The sequence below is a fragment of the Convolutriloba macropyga genome, chromosome 4 (assembly GCF_964194025.1).
Source record: "Convolutriloba macropyga chromosome 4, txConMacr16.3, whole genome shotgun sequence".
NCBI lineage: Eukaryota > Metazoa > Xenacoelomorpha > Acoela > Convolutidae > Convolutriloba > Convolutriloba macropyga.
Window position 1 is genome coordinate 60,203,266 of NC_134471.1, and position 20,507 is coordinate 60,223,772.

General features: G+C 31.1%; 1 protein-coding gene across 1 annotated transcript in view; it reads right to left on the minus strand.

Annotated features, from left to right (window-relative positions):
* LOC142338577 (uncharacterized) overlaps nucleotides 1–19,203 on the minus strand; it is a 55,194-nt gene extending 35,991 nt beyond the window's left edge. Inside the window, exon 1 of the mRNA XM_075388380.1 lies at nucleotides 19,067–19,203. Within this exon, the coding sequence (XP_075244495.1) occupies nucleotides 19,067–19,167 (101 nt within the window). The 5' untranslated portion in view covers nucleotides 19,168–19,203. The remainder of the gene's footprint in view (nucleotides 1–19,066) is intronic.
* Nucleotides 19,204–20,507: the final 1,304 nt, after the last annotated feature.

Consider the following 20,507-nt stretch of genomic DNA (forward strand, 5'->3'; position numbering starts at 1 on the left):
TCTTCGTTTTTATTAAACAATGCATTATAAACGGATAATCTGATTGAACTTTAACTTGTTGTATTAGGTATAGGTTCAATAAAAGGAAATCTTTCTAATGGTCTTGTTTCTCTAAAATTGAATTGATGTTCATCTTTAGTTTTAGTTAAGGCGTCGTGTATATTTTGTAGTTCATATAGCATTTTTCTGTCAAATTTTATCCTATACATAAAAAATAAAAAATAAATCAAACAATCTAGCTACTCTGAATACTATTATTGTCAAAACATATATTATCCTAAGCAGAAAAGAAAATAAATTGAACATACCTGAAGCAGGTTTAGAGTTAGAGTTTGATTTATTGGACAACACTAGAACTAGATTTGCAAATGACGCTAAAATCAGATTGTATAATCATGGTATGGTTGAGTTATTTGGTCAATTTTGAAATCAGTCGAGGTAGAACAATTGAGTCTTTAGATCATTGTCATCCCAACCTATTTATGTATAAGTTATTGACTAGTAATAAGGATGAATAAGAAAGTGATTTTGATAAAAATCAACGTGAAAAAGACAGACAATTAGAGATCCTACAGGACATATGTACATCATGATTAAGATGAGTGATCTATTAAGATTTGTCTATTTTTTAGATAAAAACATAATTGGCTTAGAATTCAAGCTAATATTAAGAGAAGCGATAATCATAAAGCCTTGCATAAGTAATGCTGGTGATGTTAATGACGGTAGTTTTTTATTAATAGTGGTTTTAAAAATCATTTAAAATATATCATGTTATGTTCATAGTTTTGATCCCAGAAATGATAATAGAATAAAAATACAAAAATTTTGAAATAAAAAAAGTTTTGACTCCAGTTACTATGAAAAATAGACATTCTGTAAAAAGTATCTGATGCTACTAACTTCAATTTTGATCCTGGAGTATAGATTGTTATGGAGAGACCTCAGTATGCAATAGTTCGTTTTGGAATAACAACGTTAAAACACAAATATATGAGGCAAGGATATTCGATGTAATTGATGTTACTGAATGTTTTTGTAAGATTGGTATTGAATTTTGTCCTGATTAATCGATACAGATTATGTTAATGAGTATAATGAAATTTGCAAACAGATAACAGATTTATATAGAAACTGTAATGGATTACCTGATATCACAAAACTTTATGTAAAACATTACGTTGTTAAAAGTATATTATAGAATTTATATCAAAATATATAAAATTAGATAAACGAAAGGTACGAATTACTAAATAACGAGCTCAAAATTTTTGCAAATGCAAACAGCTGCCGCACATGTGGTAAATGCCATCCAAGAGTTATGAGGTTTGAGGACTTTAGTGAGATTATCTAGTGCTCCCGCTAAAAGTTTCATGGCTGAGAGCTCATTACGTTTAGCAGGCTCCTCTTTCTAAGCCATTAGTGTGTTGATAAGATCTAGAGTTAGCATTGCTATCCAATTTTTTTTGGTAATTAAAAAAAGTCATTTCTCAGACGACGCCAAAGTGACTGTTATGTGTGATGGAGTTGACATTGAAGACTCTGTTCGTAAACGAAAGTGCAGAGGCTGTACCATGATCGTTGACTTAACGAATGCAATTTTAGGGCACTTGGTTAGTTACAATGAACCTATTTTTGTTTTAAATCGTTATCATCAAACTTAAGTATCTTTGTGAGCGTGTTCTTTCTGTCTTCGTTATAGAATCAACTTAAGAAATCAACTCCAGAAGTTGCAAAATGGAATTGAGACCAAATAGAAGGAAATGCCCTACGTGGAAGATGCGCCCTCAAGGTCTTAAACTTTGGAAAAAAGCCGAAGCAGCGCCACAGGAAACATCGAAACCGAATGCATATAAACATTTTCGGATGACAACACCAACGGAATTTGTATAATTGAATGAATATTTTTGTAATTGATGGCATGTTACTGTAAGTATGTAGCCGCTGCCAGATAGATAAAATTTACTGACGAAAAGATTTATCTCAATTGGTTTTCGTTCCCATCAAAACACCTAAAAACAGATCCTGCTGGCAGAGGAGCTCTAAAGGCATCGACCAAAAAAGGGTGTTGATTTGGTTCAGCTGACGATAGCAGTGTGAGGTTCCGAAGAATTTTGTTTGACGGTTTTCAGAAACAGTTGTTCAGAACTTTTCCAGTAACTTTGTAAATTCGAAAATAATATGTCACGGGAGTAGTGCATAAAAAGAGCAATCTCCACGTTCCACAAAAACAATCGCAAAGTACTGTTTTGAAGCCAATTTTAAAAATAAAAAGAAAGACGGAAACTACCTACCCGGCGGATTTTTCATCTTAATTTTTTTTTGGCCTAAGAACACCACATCTGAAACTTTTTTTGATAGGTAACCATAAATTGCTTTTTATTCACTACTCAACATTTAGGAGCAAAAAATCATTAACTATTGAATGGTTATCACTATTCTGTTTTATTAACAAAAACAGTAATAATAAGAGAAACTGTTATATTAAGCAAAGCAATAACAATAAGGTAAATTGTTAAAACAACCAATAAACATTACTAATAAGGTAAATTATTACCTTACCGTTATATTAACCAAAAACATTAATTTTAAGGTAATTTACTTACTTCACTGTTATTTACACATTAAGTATAATACACTAACAACTAGATCATCAACGACTAAAGTACTTTTTTGTAATAGGTGGAAAAAAAAATTTAACACATTACCATTAAAATCAATTGATCCACCATGTAAATCTCTAACACTCATTTCAATATATTTTTTTCTCTATTTTGTAACCTTTTGATATGAAACTTTAGATGGAATGTTAACTATCATAAAACGAGGTGATTCAGATAGATTGAATTGTATAATATATCAGAGTTATAACCATTATCTTTAATAAAAGATATATGAATAAATTGAATATTGATTGTAATAAATCCCATTATATTTACAATACTACTGGCTGTTTATTTTCCAATATCATATATTTGTTTTTTAAATGCTAATAACGATGCCATTGAAATATTTAGATTAAAGTTAAGAACATTTTGTATTACATGCATTTGAGGTTTCATTGTATTCCTATCTGCTTCTATTATAACATTACCATATGTTTCCCGTTTTACGATATCTGCTATTTCAGACAAGATCCATGTGTTATTCCTAAGATTAAGCTATCATCAAGAGAAACTCCACCAGGAGAATCTACATTAAAAAAATAATATCCATTCTCTACCCTAAATGCAAATTTGTTATTCTCTTCGTTTTTCCCAAACAATGCATAATAAACGGATAATCTGATTGAACTCTACTTTGTTGTATTAGGTATATGTTAAAAAAAGAAATCTTTCTAATGGTCTTGTTTTTCTATATTTATTATTATGTTCATCTTTAGTTTTAGTTAAGGCGTTGTGTATCTTTTGTAGTTCATATAGCATTTTGTCTGACCAATTTTATCATATACATAAAATATAAAATAATAAAAAACAATCTAGCTACTATGAATACTATTATTGTCAATACATATATTATCCTAAGCAGAAAAGAAAATCAACGGAACATAACTGAATCAGATTTAGAGTTAGAGTTTGATGTATTGGACAATACTAGAACTAGATTTGCAAATGACGCTAATATCAGATTGCTTAATAATGGTATGGTTGCGTTATTTGGTCAGTTTTGAAATCACTCGAGGTTGAACAATTGAGTCTTTAGATCATTGTCATCCCAACCTATTTATGTATAAGTTATTGACTAGTATTAAAGATGAATAAGAAAGTTGTTTTGATAGAGATCAAGGTGAAAAAGACCGACAATTAGAGATCCTACAGGACATATGTACATGATGACTAAGATGAGTGATCTATTAAGATTTGTCAATTATTTAGATAAAAACTTAATTGGTTTAGAATTCAAGCTAATATTAAGAGAAAAGATAATCATAAAGCATTGCATAGGTAATGCTGGTGATGTTAATTTCAGTATTTTTGTTAATAATAGTTTTAAAAAGAATTTAAAATATATCAAGTTGTGTTCCTAGTTTTGATCCCAGTAATGATAATAGAATAATAGTACAAAAATTTGGAAAAAAAAGTATTGACTCCAGTTACTGTGAAAAATAGACATTCTGTCAAAAGTATCTAATGCTACTAACTTCATTTTCGATCCTGGAATGTAGAGTTTTATGGAGAGACCTCAGTATGCAGTAGTTCGTTTTAGAGTAATACCGTTAAAACGCAAACTTATTAGGCAAGAATATTCAATGTAATTGATGTTACTGAGTGTTATTGTAAGATTGGTATTGAGTTTTATCCTGATTATTCAATATAGATTATGTTATTGTTAATAATGAAATTTACAAACAGATAACAGATTTTAATAGAAACTGTAATGGAGAACCTGATATCATAAAATTTTATATAAAACATTACGTTGATAAAAGTAATTATAGAATATATATATATATATATATATATATATATATATATATATATATATATATATATGATACAATATATCAAAATGATCGCATAGGTCCTCAACGAATACAACCTAACTTTAGTTTTAATACAGATGTTAAAGATTTTATATGTCATGCATCAATATTAACCAAAAAAAATCATTAGTGGTGATATTGATGGAAGTAAAACGATAGACCTGCATGATTTGTTTAAAGTACTAAGACATTTAAAAACATTTAGATACTTAAAGGCAAGTGTAATTTTAAATAAATCTATTCTATTGTTAATTACTTCACATTTTTTACTTTGTCTTCTAACTTTTTTATATATTCTTCTAACTCAATTTTATTTCCTTCTAACTCAATCGTTGTTTTCCTTATCTAAAGTACTCGTCTTTTATAATGTAAAATAATTTCTTTCACCACTAGCAAATTTACGCAACCGAAGCAACATTTTCATTGAAATCAACCCTTAGACTAACATATGTGTTTTTGTATATAGACATATCTATATCAATATAATAGTAAGGTTCTCTCCAAACCTGATTACATCAATCAGCGAAACTGTTATATGTAATCTCACAATCATTAACAAAATCGCTATGTTTGAGAATTACAGCATTAACTTTTTACCAAAAAAACTATAAACAGATTATTCTCTAACACTTTGTCTATCTAATGAAAAAATATTTTGATTGAGATATATCATATTCCACTTATTATGTCTACCTCTACAGAAGCACTCATTAATAACAGTTTCTTTTGCTCTTACATCAACAAATATTGTTAGTTTCCTTTTATTTTTAGGTAAATTATCTGGCGGAGATAGCTTTTCTAATATCTTTATAAAAAAGATATGTAGCACTTTTGTTAACATTATTGATATCATTGTATAGATCAGCAGTAGGACCCGTGATTTATGATATCTCAAACCATATTTTCATATAAACAATCATTTATTAGATGTGTTTTACCCCAACGACTAGGTCCGGATCTGTGAGAGATCATAAGCTGCTGAGAGATCAGGTCCTGATATTACACATCTGGTAGAGATACATTATCAAAAATCGTATCCTTATCAAAATTGTTTTTACTATCATCATCAATTTTACTATCATTTTTACTATTAATTTTTACTACTGTTTTTTTTGTCTATTATTTACACTTTATCATTATTACTTCCACAAAATTGTTTGCTACTCCTCGATTCACTATTACCATCACTATTACTAATAATATGAGTTTAACTATCATTATCACTATTACAACACAAATAACGCCACTTACTCTATTTTTCAGTGCACCTTCTTTGATCAACCAATTTATTTTATTCGCTTCATACTTTAAACCACTTATGAATAAGATTGATCATATATAGACAACAAGCACCCCAATATGATTCATTTTCTTGTTGTATTTTTCATCCAATCTCAGATCAACAAAATTGTTTAGATACTTTGACGGTGTTTCTTTGCCAAAAATACCAAATTAATAAACAGCATTGTTTTTTTATAACTGGAACCCAATGAGTACCATCAAATGGATGTAGGTTAAAAATAATATTAACATTTTCTTCCTTTATTCTTTCTGGCATCTCATCTCTCATACCTACTTCAATTGGTATTAATGTTATATCACTACACTTGCTTTTTAATTTCGTTATTACTCATAGTTTTCTTCTTAACATCATAGGCAATAAGAAATTTTTCAATTGTTAATACATGAGTTTTGCTGATAAAAAGATGAGGTTGAATACAATATTAATTAATATATTGATACTCGCTGCAATTATCCTTTAAAAATCGGCAAAATTAGAAGAAGTAATCAAGGAATATGAGGAGAAAACTCTTTCATCACCAACATATGTAATTAATTATGGTGCTACTAATAACTGAAAAAATTATTTTGTTGGAGAGTAACTAAGTTTATATTTACCTAACACTATCACAGACATTAACAATAACACTGACATCAACAATAACACTAACAATCTAACTAAAACTTTCATTAACACTAGCACTGTCGCTAACACTAACACTACCGATAACAACAACAATAGCACTATCGACAATACTAACGCTAATATTCACACTTACACTAAAATTAACACTAACAATTATAAAAACACTAGGAATAAAACTATTAGAGATGAAACGGCTACAATAGTAACATATAAGGATGAAAGATATTGGAAAGAATATACTATATATGACATCGGAGATGTTACAAAGGAAAATGTAGAAAGCTTTAGAAACTGTGTAATAATAAATGACATTATGCGCACTAAAAAAATAGTGATATAAGATTATATTAAACAGCTGATAGACATTATGCTAGGCAAATGAGAACAATGTGACATAAAGCACGTCATATAGATAAGTAGTTGAGAAATAATACTGATTCAATTTTTATAACAACAATTAATAGTCTATCCTTCTTTACAGACATAAAAACCGTCTCTAAATATGACTTCCATAATATTGCAGCAGATTTGATTAAGGTATTATTGAACGTAATCCAGTAACCACAACCTTCATTGTCTTTGATAAAAACAAATATTGGATTTGATTCAACAGTTGGTGAATTATATATAACAACTTAAAGTTCAAACAATTCTCTGTGAAATAAATGATCTAATAGAATATCTAATATTAAGAAGAATGATATCTTATACTGATAAAAAGCATAATAGAAAAGATAACTATATACTCTATTTTCACGTAAATTTAAAACTCAAAGTTGTTAAAATACAAAATGATGTTCTAACTAAAGAGAAGATAAGTAGAGACTTCTATCATCAAACATCATATGCTGCTTGTATCTTTGGTACAATATTAGGATCTTGTAATTTTCTAACACCGGACCTAACAATAAAAGCTGATGATAATGTACCTCTTGCTACAGGTACTGGGTTACATAAAGTTGATACAATTAACAGTAGAAAACACAGAGTATACGCTGTAGATAATGATAGCATTAAAAATTTTAATAAAACTGTTGATGGTGAAATTGTTGGTTTTGCTAACAATATTGTTATAATAAAAAAACATGTGGTAATAATACAAAAGGAAAACTGCATCTATTAAATGGAAAACTGCTGTGTGGGAACCGAGTGATGAGGTAATTAACAATGCTGTTTTAAGAGAAAGCTGTGCTAATGAAACAACTAAACCTCTAAATGCTGACGGCTAGAGAAAGTTGCTTGAAATAATAGATAATAATAGATAATAAAAATAATAATGTTTGAAGACAGACTAAGCATATAATCGGTTATACTGATAAACACGATCTAAATGATAAAAGATATAATCATCCAACTCTTAATAATACTGGTAATAATATACTTACCGAATTACTTAAATCAAAGAAATAAGTTATGTTAATTAATTGTTTCGCTATATACATAAAACGTTTTGAATGAAATGAAAAAATTTCTGGTTATTTTCAAACAGAGAATCAATTTAAGATGGGACATAAAGAGAAAATAACTACTATATTATTCGTGGAAAAATTTTGATTAATGGTGTATCAACTTAAAAAAATGTATGCAACCACAAAAACTACTGCTACAACGGCAACAACAACATCAACAACAAAAACAACAGCAACAACAGTAACAACAAGAGCAAGGGGAACAACAACTACAACAAGAACAACCAGAACATTTACTACTATAACAACAAGAGCTATTATTTTAACAAAAAGAATAAGAACAACTACACGAACAAGAAGAACAAGAACAAGAACAAAGAGAATAAGAAAAAAATAATGGCAACAACAGCAACAACAACAATAGCGTTCTTCGGTAAATATAATATTTAAGAATGAATATGCAAAATATCAATGTCTTAGTATTTTTATCTCTAAGGTAACTGAACAATTGCATCATCACATGACGCAAGACAGAAAATCTCCCACTGGAGTACAACTGTTTCGGGAATCAGGTGCAAACACCAATTTCGAATGGCAAACATGGCTAGCTACATTAAAGATGGCCTTGATAACTCCTGCGTCTAAAACTTTCTAGGACAGATCTCATTTAACCCGCGATGCTCACGTTAGAAGACGGCTCTGAAAATGAGACTGATTATGGAGCCAAAAACAGAAAGCAAAGGAATGAAAAGCGTCGGGAAGTTTGGGGAAATTAGTACAAAGAAGAGAGTCAAATAGCCCACTAAAGGATAGCATCCGTTGATAACAGGCGGACCTAAAAATATAAAGTTAAATATACTTTCCCTGCGGACCAGACGCCAGCCGCACTTTCCATCAGCGCAATTCACAAACAAAAATTGAAAGATGCTCTACCAATGAGGTTGTGCACGAGCTAAAGTTGACAATCACTCAACCCAGAAACATCACGTTTGACAGATTTCAGCTATTCAACTCATAATAACAACCAAACGAAAGCCTGGACACAATCTATAGCGGGCTCAGAGGCACAGTGAGAGACTGCTAAATTGACAATTGAGAAGAAGAAATGATAAAGGACCTCGTCATTGGCAACAAGAACATCTATATGGACCTCAAATTTGAAGAAAACACCACAACAAGTCTAATTTTTGATATAAATCGAGAAAGAGGCCAGTCGGATCAGAAAAAATTTCTGAAAGCAAACACAAATTCCTGCTGGAGCCTGGTAAGTTACGTACAACAAAAGAGACGCCGACAATAGTACGTCTTGCCAACTCCTGAAGGAGGCAAAAATTGAACCCGGCTGGAATTGCGGCAACCCTTCAGTTCTCAACTATCAATTGGCAAGATATACAAAAAACAAGGACATTTCTCCTTTTTTTGTAAACCACATATGCCATAACGTTGCCGCACACCGCAAAAACCATATAGCCGAAGCCAAGAAATCCAGAACATCAAAAATTCACAACAAATTACTCTACACAACCAAAGTTACCAAGTACGCCACGTAAAAGAACTCAGAAAAGTCTATTCAACCTAATACAACCATCCACATTTAACGAGGAATTGATCTAAAAAATTAACAAGAACATTCCAGGCAGAAAACAGGTTAATGGCTCGCGGAGAAGTGCCAGTTTTTTATTGTCGAAAATTAAATCCAAATCATCATGGGACGCGACATCCTCAAAAACTGGGGATCAACCTCATGGCCAACAAACCTCTGGGGAAGAGTTCAAATCTTTCTCACATATAACACAGAGTATACGCTTCAGATAATGATAGCATTAAAAGTTCTAATAAAATTGTTGATAATGAAGTTGTTGATTTTGTTAACAATATAGTTATAATAAAAAAAGATGTGCTAGTAATAAAAAAGTGAAACTCAATCTATTAAAAGGAAAACTGCTGTGTCGAAATGGAGTAATGAGGTAATTAACAATGCTGTTTAAAGAGAAAGCTATGCAAATGAAACAGCTAAACATTTAAGTGCTGATGGCAAGAGAAACTTGCTTGAATTAATAGATAATAATAGATAATAAAAATAATAATGTTTGAAGACAGGTTAAGCATATAATCGATTAAACTGATAAACAAGATCTAAAAGATAATAGATATAATCATCCAACTCTTAATGTTACTGGTAATAATATACTTACCGAATTACCTAAATCAAAGAAATAAGATAAGTTAATTAATTGTTTCGCTATATACATAAAACGTTTTGAATATAACGAAATAATTTCTGATTATTTTCAAACAGAGAATCAATTTAATATGGGACATAAAGAGAAAATAACTACTGTATTATTTGTGGAAAAATTTTTAATTAATAGTGTATCTATTAAATAAATGTATGCAACCACAAAAACTAATGCTACAACGGCAATAACAACATCAACAACAAAAACTACAGCAACAACAGCAACAACAAGAGCAAGAAGAACAAAAACTACGACAAGAACAACCAGAACATTTACTACTATAACAACAAGAGCTGTTACTTTAACAACAAGAATAAGAACAACTACACGAACAAGAAGAACAAGAACAAGAAGAAGGAGAATAAGAAAAGAAACAATGGCAACAACAGCAACAAAAACAATAGCGTTCTTCGGTAAATAAAAGATTTAAGAATGAATATGAAAAATATCAATGTCTTAGTATTATTATTTCTAAGGTAACTGAACAATTGCATCATCACATGACGCAGGACAAAAAATCTCCAATTGGAATACAACTGTTTCAGGAATAAGGTGCAAACACCAATTTCGAATGGCAAACATGGCTAGCTACATTCAAGATCGCCTTTATGGCTCAACATAAAGAAATGGATAAGCTCCTGCGTCCAAAACCTTCTAGGACAGATCTCATTTACCCCGCGAAGCTCACGTTAGAAGACGGCTTTGAAAATGAGACTGATTATGGAGCCAGAAAATAAGGACAAAGGAATGAAAAGCTTCGGGAAGTTTGGAGTAATGAGTGCAAAGAAGAGATTCAAATAGCCCACTAAAGGATAGCATCCGTTGATAACAGGCGGACCTAAAAATATAAAGTTTAATATATTTTCCCTGCGGACCAGACGCCAGACGTCAGCGCAATTCACAAACAAAAATTGAAAGATGCTCTACCAATGAGGTTGTGCACGAGCTAAAGTTGACAATCACTCAACAAAGAAACATCACGTTTGACAGATTTCAGCTATTCAACTCATAATAACAACCAAAAGAAAGCCTGGACAGAATCTATAGCGGGCTCAGAGGCACAGTGAGAGACTGCTAAAATGACAATTGAGAAGAAGAGATGATAATGGACCTCGTCAATGGCAACAAGAACATCTATGTGGACCTCAAATTTGAAGAAAAACACCACAACAAGTCCTAATTTTTGATATTAATCGAGAAAGAGGCCAGTCGGATCAGAAAAATATTCTGAACGGAAACACAAATTCCTGCTGGAATCCTGTAAGTTACGTACAAAAAAAGAGACGCCAACAATAGTCCCTCTTGCCAACTCCTCAAGGAGGCAAAAATTGAACCCGGCTGGAATTGCGGCAACCCTTCAGTTCTCAACTATCAATTGGCAAGATATACAGAAAACAAGGACATTTCTCCTTTTTTTGTAAACCACATATGCCAGAACGTTGCCGCACATCGCAAAAACCATATAGCCGAAACCAACAAATCAAGACCATCAAAAACTCACAACAAATTACTCAACACAACCAAAGTTACCGAGTACGCCACGTAAGAAAAACTCCAATCCAAGATGAAGTGGCGTCAGAAGATTTTTTAGAAGATGCCTAGGTAGCCCATTATAATAAAGAACCCAGAAAAGTCTATTCAAATGTCAACCTAATACAACCATCCACATTTAACGAGGAATTGAACTCAAAAATTAACAAGAACATTACAAGCAATTTCTGAGTTGCTACGGTCTCGAACAACAAACAAATTCCTTGGTTAGCTGAAACAGGCTTGCCACGCTTCTTTCTTAAACAACAGCAACAATCAGATATTGCTAGAAGTACAGAATGCTAGAATCTTTCCCTATAACAACCCCAAAAATACAGATGGTTTGGCAACAAGCACATCGACATCAAGAACACCCTCCAATTAGATCTAATTCAGGTTCATGGATCGCGGAAAAGTGCCAGTTTTTTATTGTCGAAAATCAAACCCAAATCATCATGGGACGCGACATCCTCAAAAACTGGGGATCAACCTCAAGGCCAACTAGCCTCTGGGGAAGATTTCGAATCTTTTTCACATATCTCTCCTGGAACGAAAAATTAAAATGGGCTTTGAAAAAATACGCACATCTTTGTATCAGATTAGGGAGATCTAGAAAATTTACAACAAACGCCAGAATGAAAGAACATTTTACACCAATCCAACAAAAAAGAGGGAGAGTCCCCATCCACCTATTAGTAAAGGTAGAGAACGAAAATAAAAAAAAATTATCAACAAAAAAATCATAAAACCAGACAATTGTTCGTCCGAGCTTTTCATGAGTCCAGTGGTATTCAAACTAAAGTAAGATTCAAAGAAACCTAACGATACCATCCACAAAAATAAATAGCAAATGCAGAGCATCGACCATCTTATCGACGGAGTTGCAACTCACATCTACAAAAATCAATAAATAATAAAGCAGAATATATTTTTTTTTGATTTCAAATGCCAAACCAGTGAAAATTACTATATTTCAAAAATGGGAGAGAAATATAATTTAAATATATAGCAATATGAATCAATAAATAATAGACAATTAGAACTGCTAAAGAGAGCTTCTTATCATAGAAAAAGTGAGAAAAGATATTATAATACTAATTTGGGATGGACATTGTGCATTGACTAAAAATCTTGAGGTTTTATTAGAAAGACCTAGTGATTCTAAATGTAAGTTATGGTTTTGTGATAGAAGTACACATTGGTATACTTCAGAAGGTAATTACAAACATCATTTATGTGGTCAAGCATTTACGCTTAAAATTGTATGAGGAAGAAATCAATTATTCAAATGAACATCAACCACAAGAAGTAAAGAATGTTATCAATGGTGATATAAAAATTTTTATTGTTGATACTAATTCTAATAAGAAATATATAGCATCTGAACGTCAACCAATAACTGTTGGTAGATAATTTTTAATAGAATTCAAGAATCTGGGGGCTGTAACTACTCATATGAATGATTACAAAAAAGAATTAAAGTATCAAAGGCGGATGAAGGAAACTATTGGAAGGAATCTGGTCGAAATAGCAAACAGTTTCATAATAAAGATAGCGAAGTAAGCAATATCAATAATCTCAATCAAACTTTTGTTCAAACACTATCTCAAATAAAAAATACATAAACTCTTTAATAGTGCTAAAAGTCATAAATATAAAATTAGAGTATTTAAAGAATGATGTACTTATATTGAGTTGTTGTTTTAATGAAATTGTTAAATGAGATATGAAACAATTGACAAAACCTGGAAAATTTTCCTGATAAAACTATTGATTGTTCGTTAAAGGTTAGGGCATTAAACTAGATACAGTAAAAGATATACGGATGATAAAAGACTTTAATATTAGTAAAAGAGGCGGTATATGCTGTATTATGCGTTACACTGTGTTAATTTGCCTGATAAAACTAATGATTGTCGGTTAAAGGTTAGGGCATTAAACTGGATACAGTAAAAGATATATGGATGATAAAAGACTTTATTATTAATAAAAGAGGTGGTATATGTTGTGTTATGCGGTACATTGTGTTAATTTGCCTGATAAAACTATTGATTATTGGTTAAAGGTTAGGGCATTAAACTAGATACAGTAAAAGATATACGGATGATAAAAGACTTTAATATTAGTAAAAGAGGTTGTACATGCTGTATTATGCTGTACACTGTGTTAATTTGCCTGATTAAACTAATGATTGTTGGTTAAGGGTCAGTTTTGTTAAACTAGATACAGTAAAAGATATACAGATGATAAAAGTCCTGAATAGACATTAAAAAGAGCTGGTATATGCGGTATTATGTGGGATAGATATATTAAGAGTAATAGTAACAGTAATAACAATAGAGATAGTAATCCACGTCATTGCAAGTCCATTGATGACAATAGCAATAACAGAAGTGAAAAAAATAGCAATAGCCATAGCAGAAGCATTAACAATCGCAAAAGCAAAAGCAAGACTAAAAAGATTTCTGGGAAAGGTTCTGGTGGTAGAACAAAAGGTTGCATAGTTGCAAATGACCTCGATAAAATATGATTGATGCAAAAGTTACCTTTTAAAGACTTTGGAGTTCGTTGGGGTTAGTATACAAAAAATTTTAAATACTGATGATGGTTGTTATTATGGTTATTTAATTGTTTGTGTTACTGATTATACTGATGAAGATAAAGAGGAAAAGACTATCCTCACTAGCGCCAAATAAAAAAAAAGTTGAAGATGAAGAACCAGGTTTTGAGAAAAGAAGGAAAGGTTCTTATAAGAATGAGAGGTTAGTGCTAGATCGGAGTGATAATAATGAATATGGTCTACATTATAGAATGTTAAAACTCTATATTGAAAAAGGACTAACGATATCAAAGATAAATTGAGTTATCAAAGCAAACAAGTTTATATGTGTAGAGACTATATAATGAAATATAGTAATAATGGAGCCAGAACTATGACTGAAACTGAAAAAGATTTAAGTGGAATTATCTGAATAACAAATTGTTTGGTAGTTATGCATGAATATGGAGAACTTCTGTAAGAATAAGCTCTGGGATGATGAAGACAAAATTTTTGAAGAGTGTAAGTAAACCATTTTGTAAGAATGTTTAAAGGTTCGATGATTATGCATTGATAGACTTTTCAAAGAGAACTATAGAAATAATTTACCTGTGTGCTTGGTGTTGCTATCTGAGAATTGACAAAACTTGGATGTATAAGTTCTACGATAATGTTCCAGAACCAAAACTAAAAGCACTAGAACTAAACTATACAGATACAGATAGTTTTGTGCTAACGTTTAGAGAAGGTGAGACTGACAAAAACACTTTTTTTTAAATCTTGGTTAAGCAGATAAGACTAATAGTAAAAGTCCTGTTGAGTTTAAATTAGAGGTTGGTAGTGCTATTATAGAAGAGTTTAGAGCAATATTGTCAAAATCATATAAAATTTACAGTTGTTTAAAAAGAAAAGTAATAAGAATAAGAATTCAGTTAATAGGGATCATTCCAATAACGCATTAATGACGAATAAGGAAAGAGTTTTGACTGAACATAAAAAACAAAAACAAGATGATCAGTTGCTTACAACCAGACAAGATAAAAAGAACATAAGTATACTAGAAGATAAACAATTCTCTGTCGAATATATATATATATATATATATATATATATATATTTATATATATAAAATTATATCTGTATCAATAAAAGTTATTATCTCTTTAGGAAAAACTTCGTAGATATGATAAAAGATCAAGGGTTTGGTATACCAGGTGAGGTAATAGAAGAGTTAATTTATAAGATATGGAATATGAGATAAAACTTAGGTGATATGGTTGAGTTCTATAATCAGTTACAGAATCTTTTGCTAAACTATATCTTATATCTTTATTATTGTTTCTTTTTATCTACTGCATAAATAATAACCTTTTTTCATAATTATTATTTCTTTTTGTGAGAATGATTTAAAGTAGTAGTATGTTTAGCGCTAACATTAGGCTTAATTTTAACATTACGTTTTGTAACTATGGTAAAAGTATTATACTTTATGTCTTGCATGTTAAAAAAAAGTCACAAATAGGAACGCTTTATATAAATAATATCGTGTTGTTAGTAGACATTGCTCTGGTAATAATAGAACTTATGGTTTTGTATCTGCTACAGGTGCTAAAGTGTTGAAAGGTACTTGTAAAAATTTTAAAAGAAAAAAATCAATGACAGTGTCTGATTCTGTTATTGAAGCAGACTTTTTAAAAGGTTTTTTTTTAATAAATGTTGCCAAAGCTGCAGTATGTTTTGGAAAGCAATTTGCTAATAATCCACTTAAAGCATTAGAGATAGCTAGTATTATTGGTACATCAAGAGCAACTAAAGACCTAGCGGGAGTATTATCATCAACACCAGATCTAATTCACTTTGCTACCAAAGTTGAAGGTATAAGACTTGCACAAAAAGAAGAGGTTTATAACTCGGTACAAAACAAAAATGTTAGATATAATTACTTTAACTATATATTAACATTAATTGTATATATTAACTACATATTAACAAAAACTATATATTAGCACCATCTTAAGCATTAACCTTAACAGTGACACCAACATTAACTATTTTTTAACATTAGCAATAACACTAGCAAAAGCATTAACAATATATTAACATTAACGTAAACTTTCCCTTAATTTAATTACTAATGTTGTCATTACTAAAAATATTCATATCACTGAACACTATTGTCTTTAGTTTAAAAAAGCTTATCTTATTCTTTTTATTTCTTATGGTCCTCATAGATTTTAACTAATTCCTTATACTCAGTGTTTTCTATTTCATTAGCTTTCATTGACCTAACAAAAAATTTATAAAACTTATCATTAAACTCTCTTGTAAGAACATATAGCTGTGAATACTCTATTATCTTTTTTCTTATTTTAGTACTATTTGTTTCTGATGATGATCGAAATATTGTTGCTGTTGCAAATGCTGTTGGTATAGAAAAAGGTATTCCTTTTCCAGTTAATGCAACTGTTTTTGACGTTGCTGTTGTTGCTATAGATGATAAAATGGTTCCTGTTATCTCCGCTTTGTAAATATTAGTCTCATATTTTTTAATTTTTCGCCTAATTGTTAGTTTCTGTTTCATAGGAATTTATAAGATCTTCGAGAAATTTATTGCAGTTATTAAAGTTATTGTTCGCTTCAATTTTAACTTTTATTAAGCTTTGTTTTAACGTAGATGTGTTAGGATATAATAGTGTTTCATTCGGTGCTGTTGTTTGTATTGTTGTCATTTTCATTATTAAACTAATTTTCAATTTCTTTCATTGTAACATCTTGAATAAATTGATAATGCAGTCCTGCCTGGATAATGCATTCTAATCTTAGAGCACGAGTAAACATAACATCCAACTGTATTTTAGTAATGTTTTGATTAGATTTAATATATTCAAATCAATGTTTCAGTTATTTAGTTTCTAATATTTAGAGATAGTGTCAATAGGAACATTACTACAGTTTTGAAAAAAAAAACAATCATCAACCTCAGCAAGTTTATTAGATATGGCAATTATATTATTTTTGTTTTCGCTTAATTAATCAATTGTTTTATCATCAATTCAAGATGTGGTTAAATGGATAATATTTGTTGTAACATCTTCAAATGTTTTTACACGAACTTCACCTATATTTTTACTTAAAATACTATTTTTTTCATGAGATGTTTTTAAGTTATTTTCATAATAGTCTATTTACGTACCTCAGTTTACTCGTCACAATTAATTTTTTTATTTTGAGATCTGATTTTGGTTGCAAAACGCCTCCTCCCCGGGTCGAGGAATTTCTCAAAATTTTTGTAAGAAATGCGCTGACAACCGCCAAAAAAAATATTTTTCAGCGGGTAAATCTTACACATTAATCCGCTTAATCTGTTGAATTTTCAACACCTTTCTTACATAATTTCAGCACTTTTCAGCACATTAAACGGATAATTATTTAAGATCTCACTGCTGAAAATATAATTTTTCATCAGCTGTCAGCGCATTTCTTAGAAATCTTCCAGGACTTATGTTACACAATATCAGCACTTATCTTATGCATTTTCAACGTTTTTTCCTGATGTACATTCAGAAGCAGCAACTGTGAAAGACTAAAAAAAGATTTGCACTAGGGCAGTTCAATTTAAAAACAGTTGGATATCTGCCAAAAGACTCAAGAATCTTGTCAAACCCTAAGATAAAGCATTTATTGCAGCTGAGGTATAAAACCAAACTACTTGATTGAATGAAACCAGGTAGCTTAAGTGTAATTATCTTCCTTCCGTTAGATATGATGAAAAAGTGACGCTTTTCACTCGGTACGTTTTTCAAAAAATGAATTTTCATATTAAAAAAAAACATGCAGAGTTTTGATTGATTAGTGGCTCTTCAGAAGTGTAAAATGTGAAGGAGCCTACATGCTGACTACGTTATAAGCAATAGTGAGCAAAAAAATTGCACGTAAAATTATGTAAGAAAGGCGCTGAATCCGCTGAAATTAAATTTTTCACAAATTTTGAAATCATGTAAGAATGGTGCTGAATCAAATGCCGATTTTATACAAGAAATGTGCTGAAATGTGCTTAAAATTTTTATTTCAGCGAATTCAGCACCTTTTTATCAATTTTCAGCGCAATCAGCACAAACCTTACAAAATTTCAGCGCACTCAGCGGATTTTCTACGAAAATATCCGCTTACAGCTGCTGACCCCTCGACCCGGGTACTCTGTTTTCACTTTATTGAAGTTTCTGTCACCTCGGAAAGAAACATACGCATTACTATTCCGAGATGCTGGCCTTTTTTACTTTAGCCATGTTTCTGTTAATTTTTTGTACTTTAGCCATGTTTCTGTTAATTCAACAATAATTTCTGCAATCACCTAAAACATCCTGTATTTTTCTAGTTGCACTAAATTTTCAAAGTCTGCAGGCTTCTGTGGCCCTGGATTTAATTATATTTAATGTCACCACCTAGCACCAGTAATATTTTCGAGAAGGCAGTTGGCCAATTTTTAGTACCTAAGAAGAATTGTTTTTTGTTAAACTGTAAGCTGGTAAAACTTCGGACAAAATCCTCTCTGAAAGTGAAAGACAGCAGAAATCGAAAAATCAAAAATGAAGATATTCATTTCGGTCACTCATTTGTGCATCTTGGCCAATTAGAGTGCAGCAGTCATACAGTGCAGTGTCTAACATGTCAAGTCGCTATGATAGATTCGGTTTCGATAAATTTTGAAAAATTTTACTACTTTTGCCGCTGAGGCATATTAATAGCCCACGAGGCCTGACCAAATGGGCTGATCTTATGTTTACGCATACAAATGGCGCTTAATTACAACCAATAAAAACAATGTATATTTATCAACTAGTGTGCAATGTGTTCGATGTTGTCCTTTCGATCCCTTGTCCGGTGTCACCTTCCCATTTTATTAAACATAGCAATTTTACTCCTGTTAAAATTACTGACCGGATCGTTTCTGAATTTGAATCGTCTGGAATCAGCATTACGCACAGAATGACGACCAGTCCCACGATCAGCAGAGCCATTAGTGCAATCACAAGGGCCATACAGTATTTTTTCTCCTGAAGAGTGAACAACCAATTAATAGACACCAAAATAAGTAGACACAAATTTTGATCCTTTCTCGTATCCCAATTCGAACTCCCACTCCTCATTATTTACAGATTACGCTCCACTAAAAGTAAAAATTTAAGCAAAAAATTTGGCAAACTGCCGTTGGGTGTCGCAAATAATATTCACCCACTATACTGAGAGGAGGTAGAAGAGGGGCTGGGGCGGTCAAACGGACGAGAGAAACCGTTTTCCATCAGCCGTTGACTAACAGTTTGATTCAAATCTACGTAGAGAAATGATTTGAAGTTTTTGCGTTGATAATTGATTCTGGTTTTTGTAATCTAGTAAGAGATGGTCCGTTGCAATTATGGAATCACGAAATTGAAGGAATCACGAAACTAGCACATATATATGATCACATTCTTCTAGAAAGAAGATGAAACACGATGTGCAGCACACCACCACTAACATAAAAAAACACTAGCAGAAAAAATCCCCAGATACAGGATACATAGTGACAAAACACTGACAGTGAAGTCATAAACATTAAATTTAATTAATTAATGTTGGCATAAACAATTGTCTGCAAAAATTGTTTGCATCAAACTATGCATCACTAGGAAGAAAACTCAACCTGAAAGTTATGCAACTGTGATGCAAAGTATGAAAAAGAAAACATAGCCGGAAAAATCCCGGAAGCGACTAGAAGCGTCCGCTTCACCAATAAAACCGTAATTACAGCTGAAACCAATCCCTCGGTCTCAAAACCTTAACTATTTACATCACCAGATATTAATTGAATTGGTGAAACCTATGTCGCCGATGTCACGCGATCAGCTTGAGCATTGACATTATAGGAGCAATTTAACATAAAAACAATTAAGACCACAATAAGTAGGTATACAAAAAACCCAACTTATCTATAACATAGGAGAATAATTTGACAAACTCTTGATGCCGCAAAATCTCATATCAATAAAAAAATTTGGTTAAAAATTGGCCTAATTTTGTGGATGGTCAAAAACAAATGAGCTCAAACAAATGAAGGGGCTAAAATGCCATTAAAATACACATAATACTGATATTAAAAGCAAGAAACCGAAGTCATCTGTAATACCCAAAAAGACATTGCCAAAGCATAAGGCAGATAAAATTCTCAGAATATAAATTGAGTTTTTGATTGGAAAATAATACAAAAAGTAGCACTCAAAACACTACCAAAACTATCATTTTGGAGTCACTGCAATTAGGACAAAATAAAATTAATTTTCTCCGGTTGAATATAGGAAGAAAAAACGAACTATTACTGAAAAAATTAAAGACAAAAAAAAAC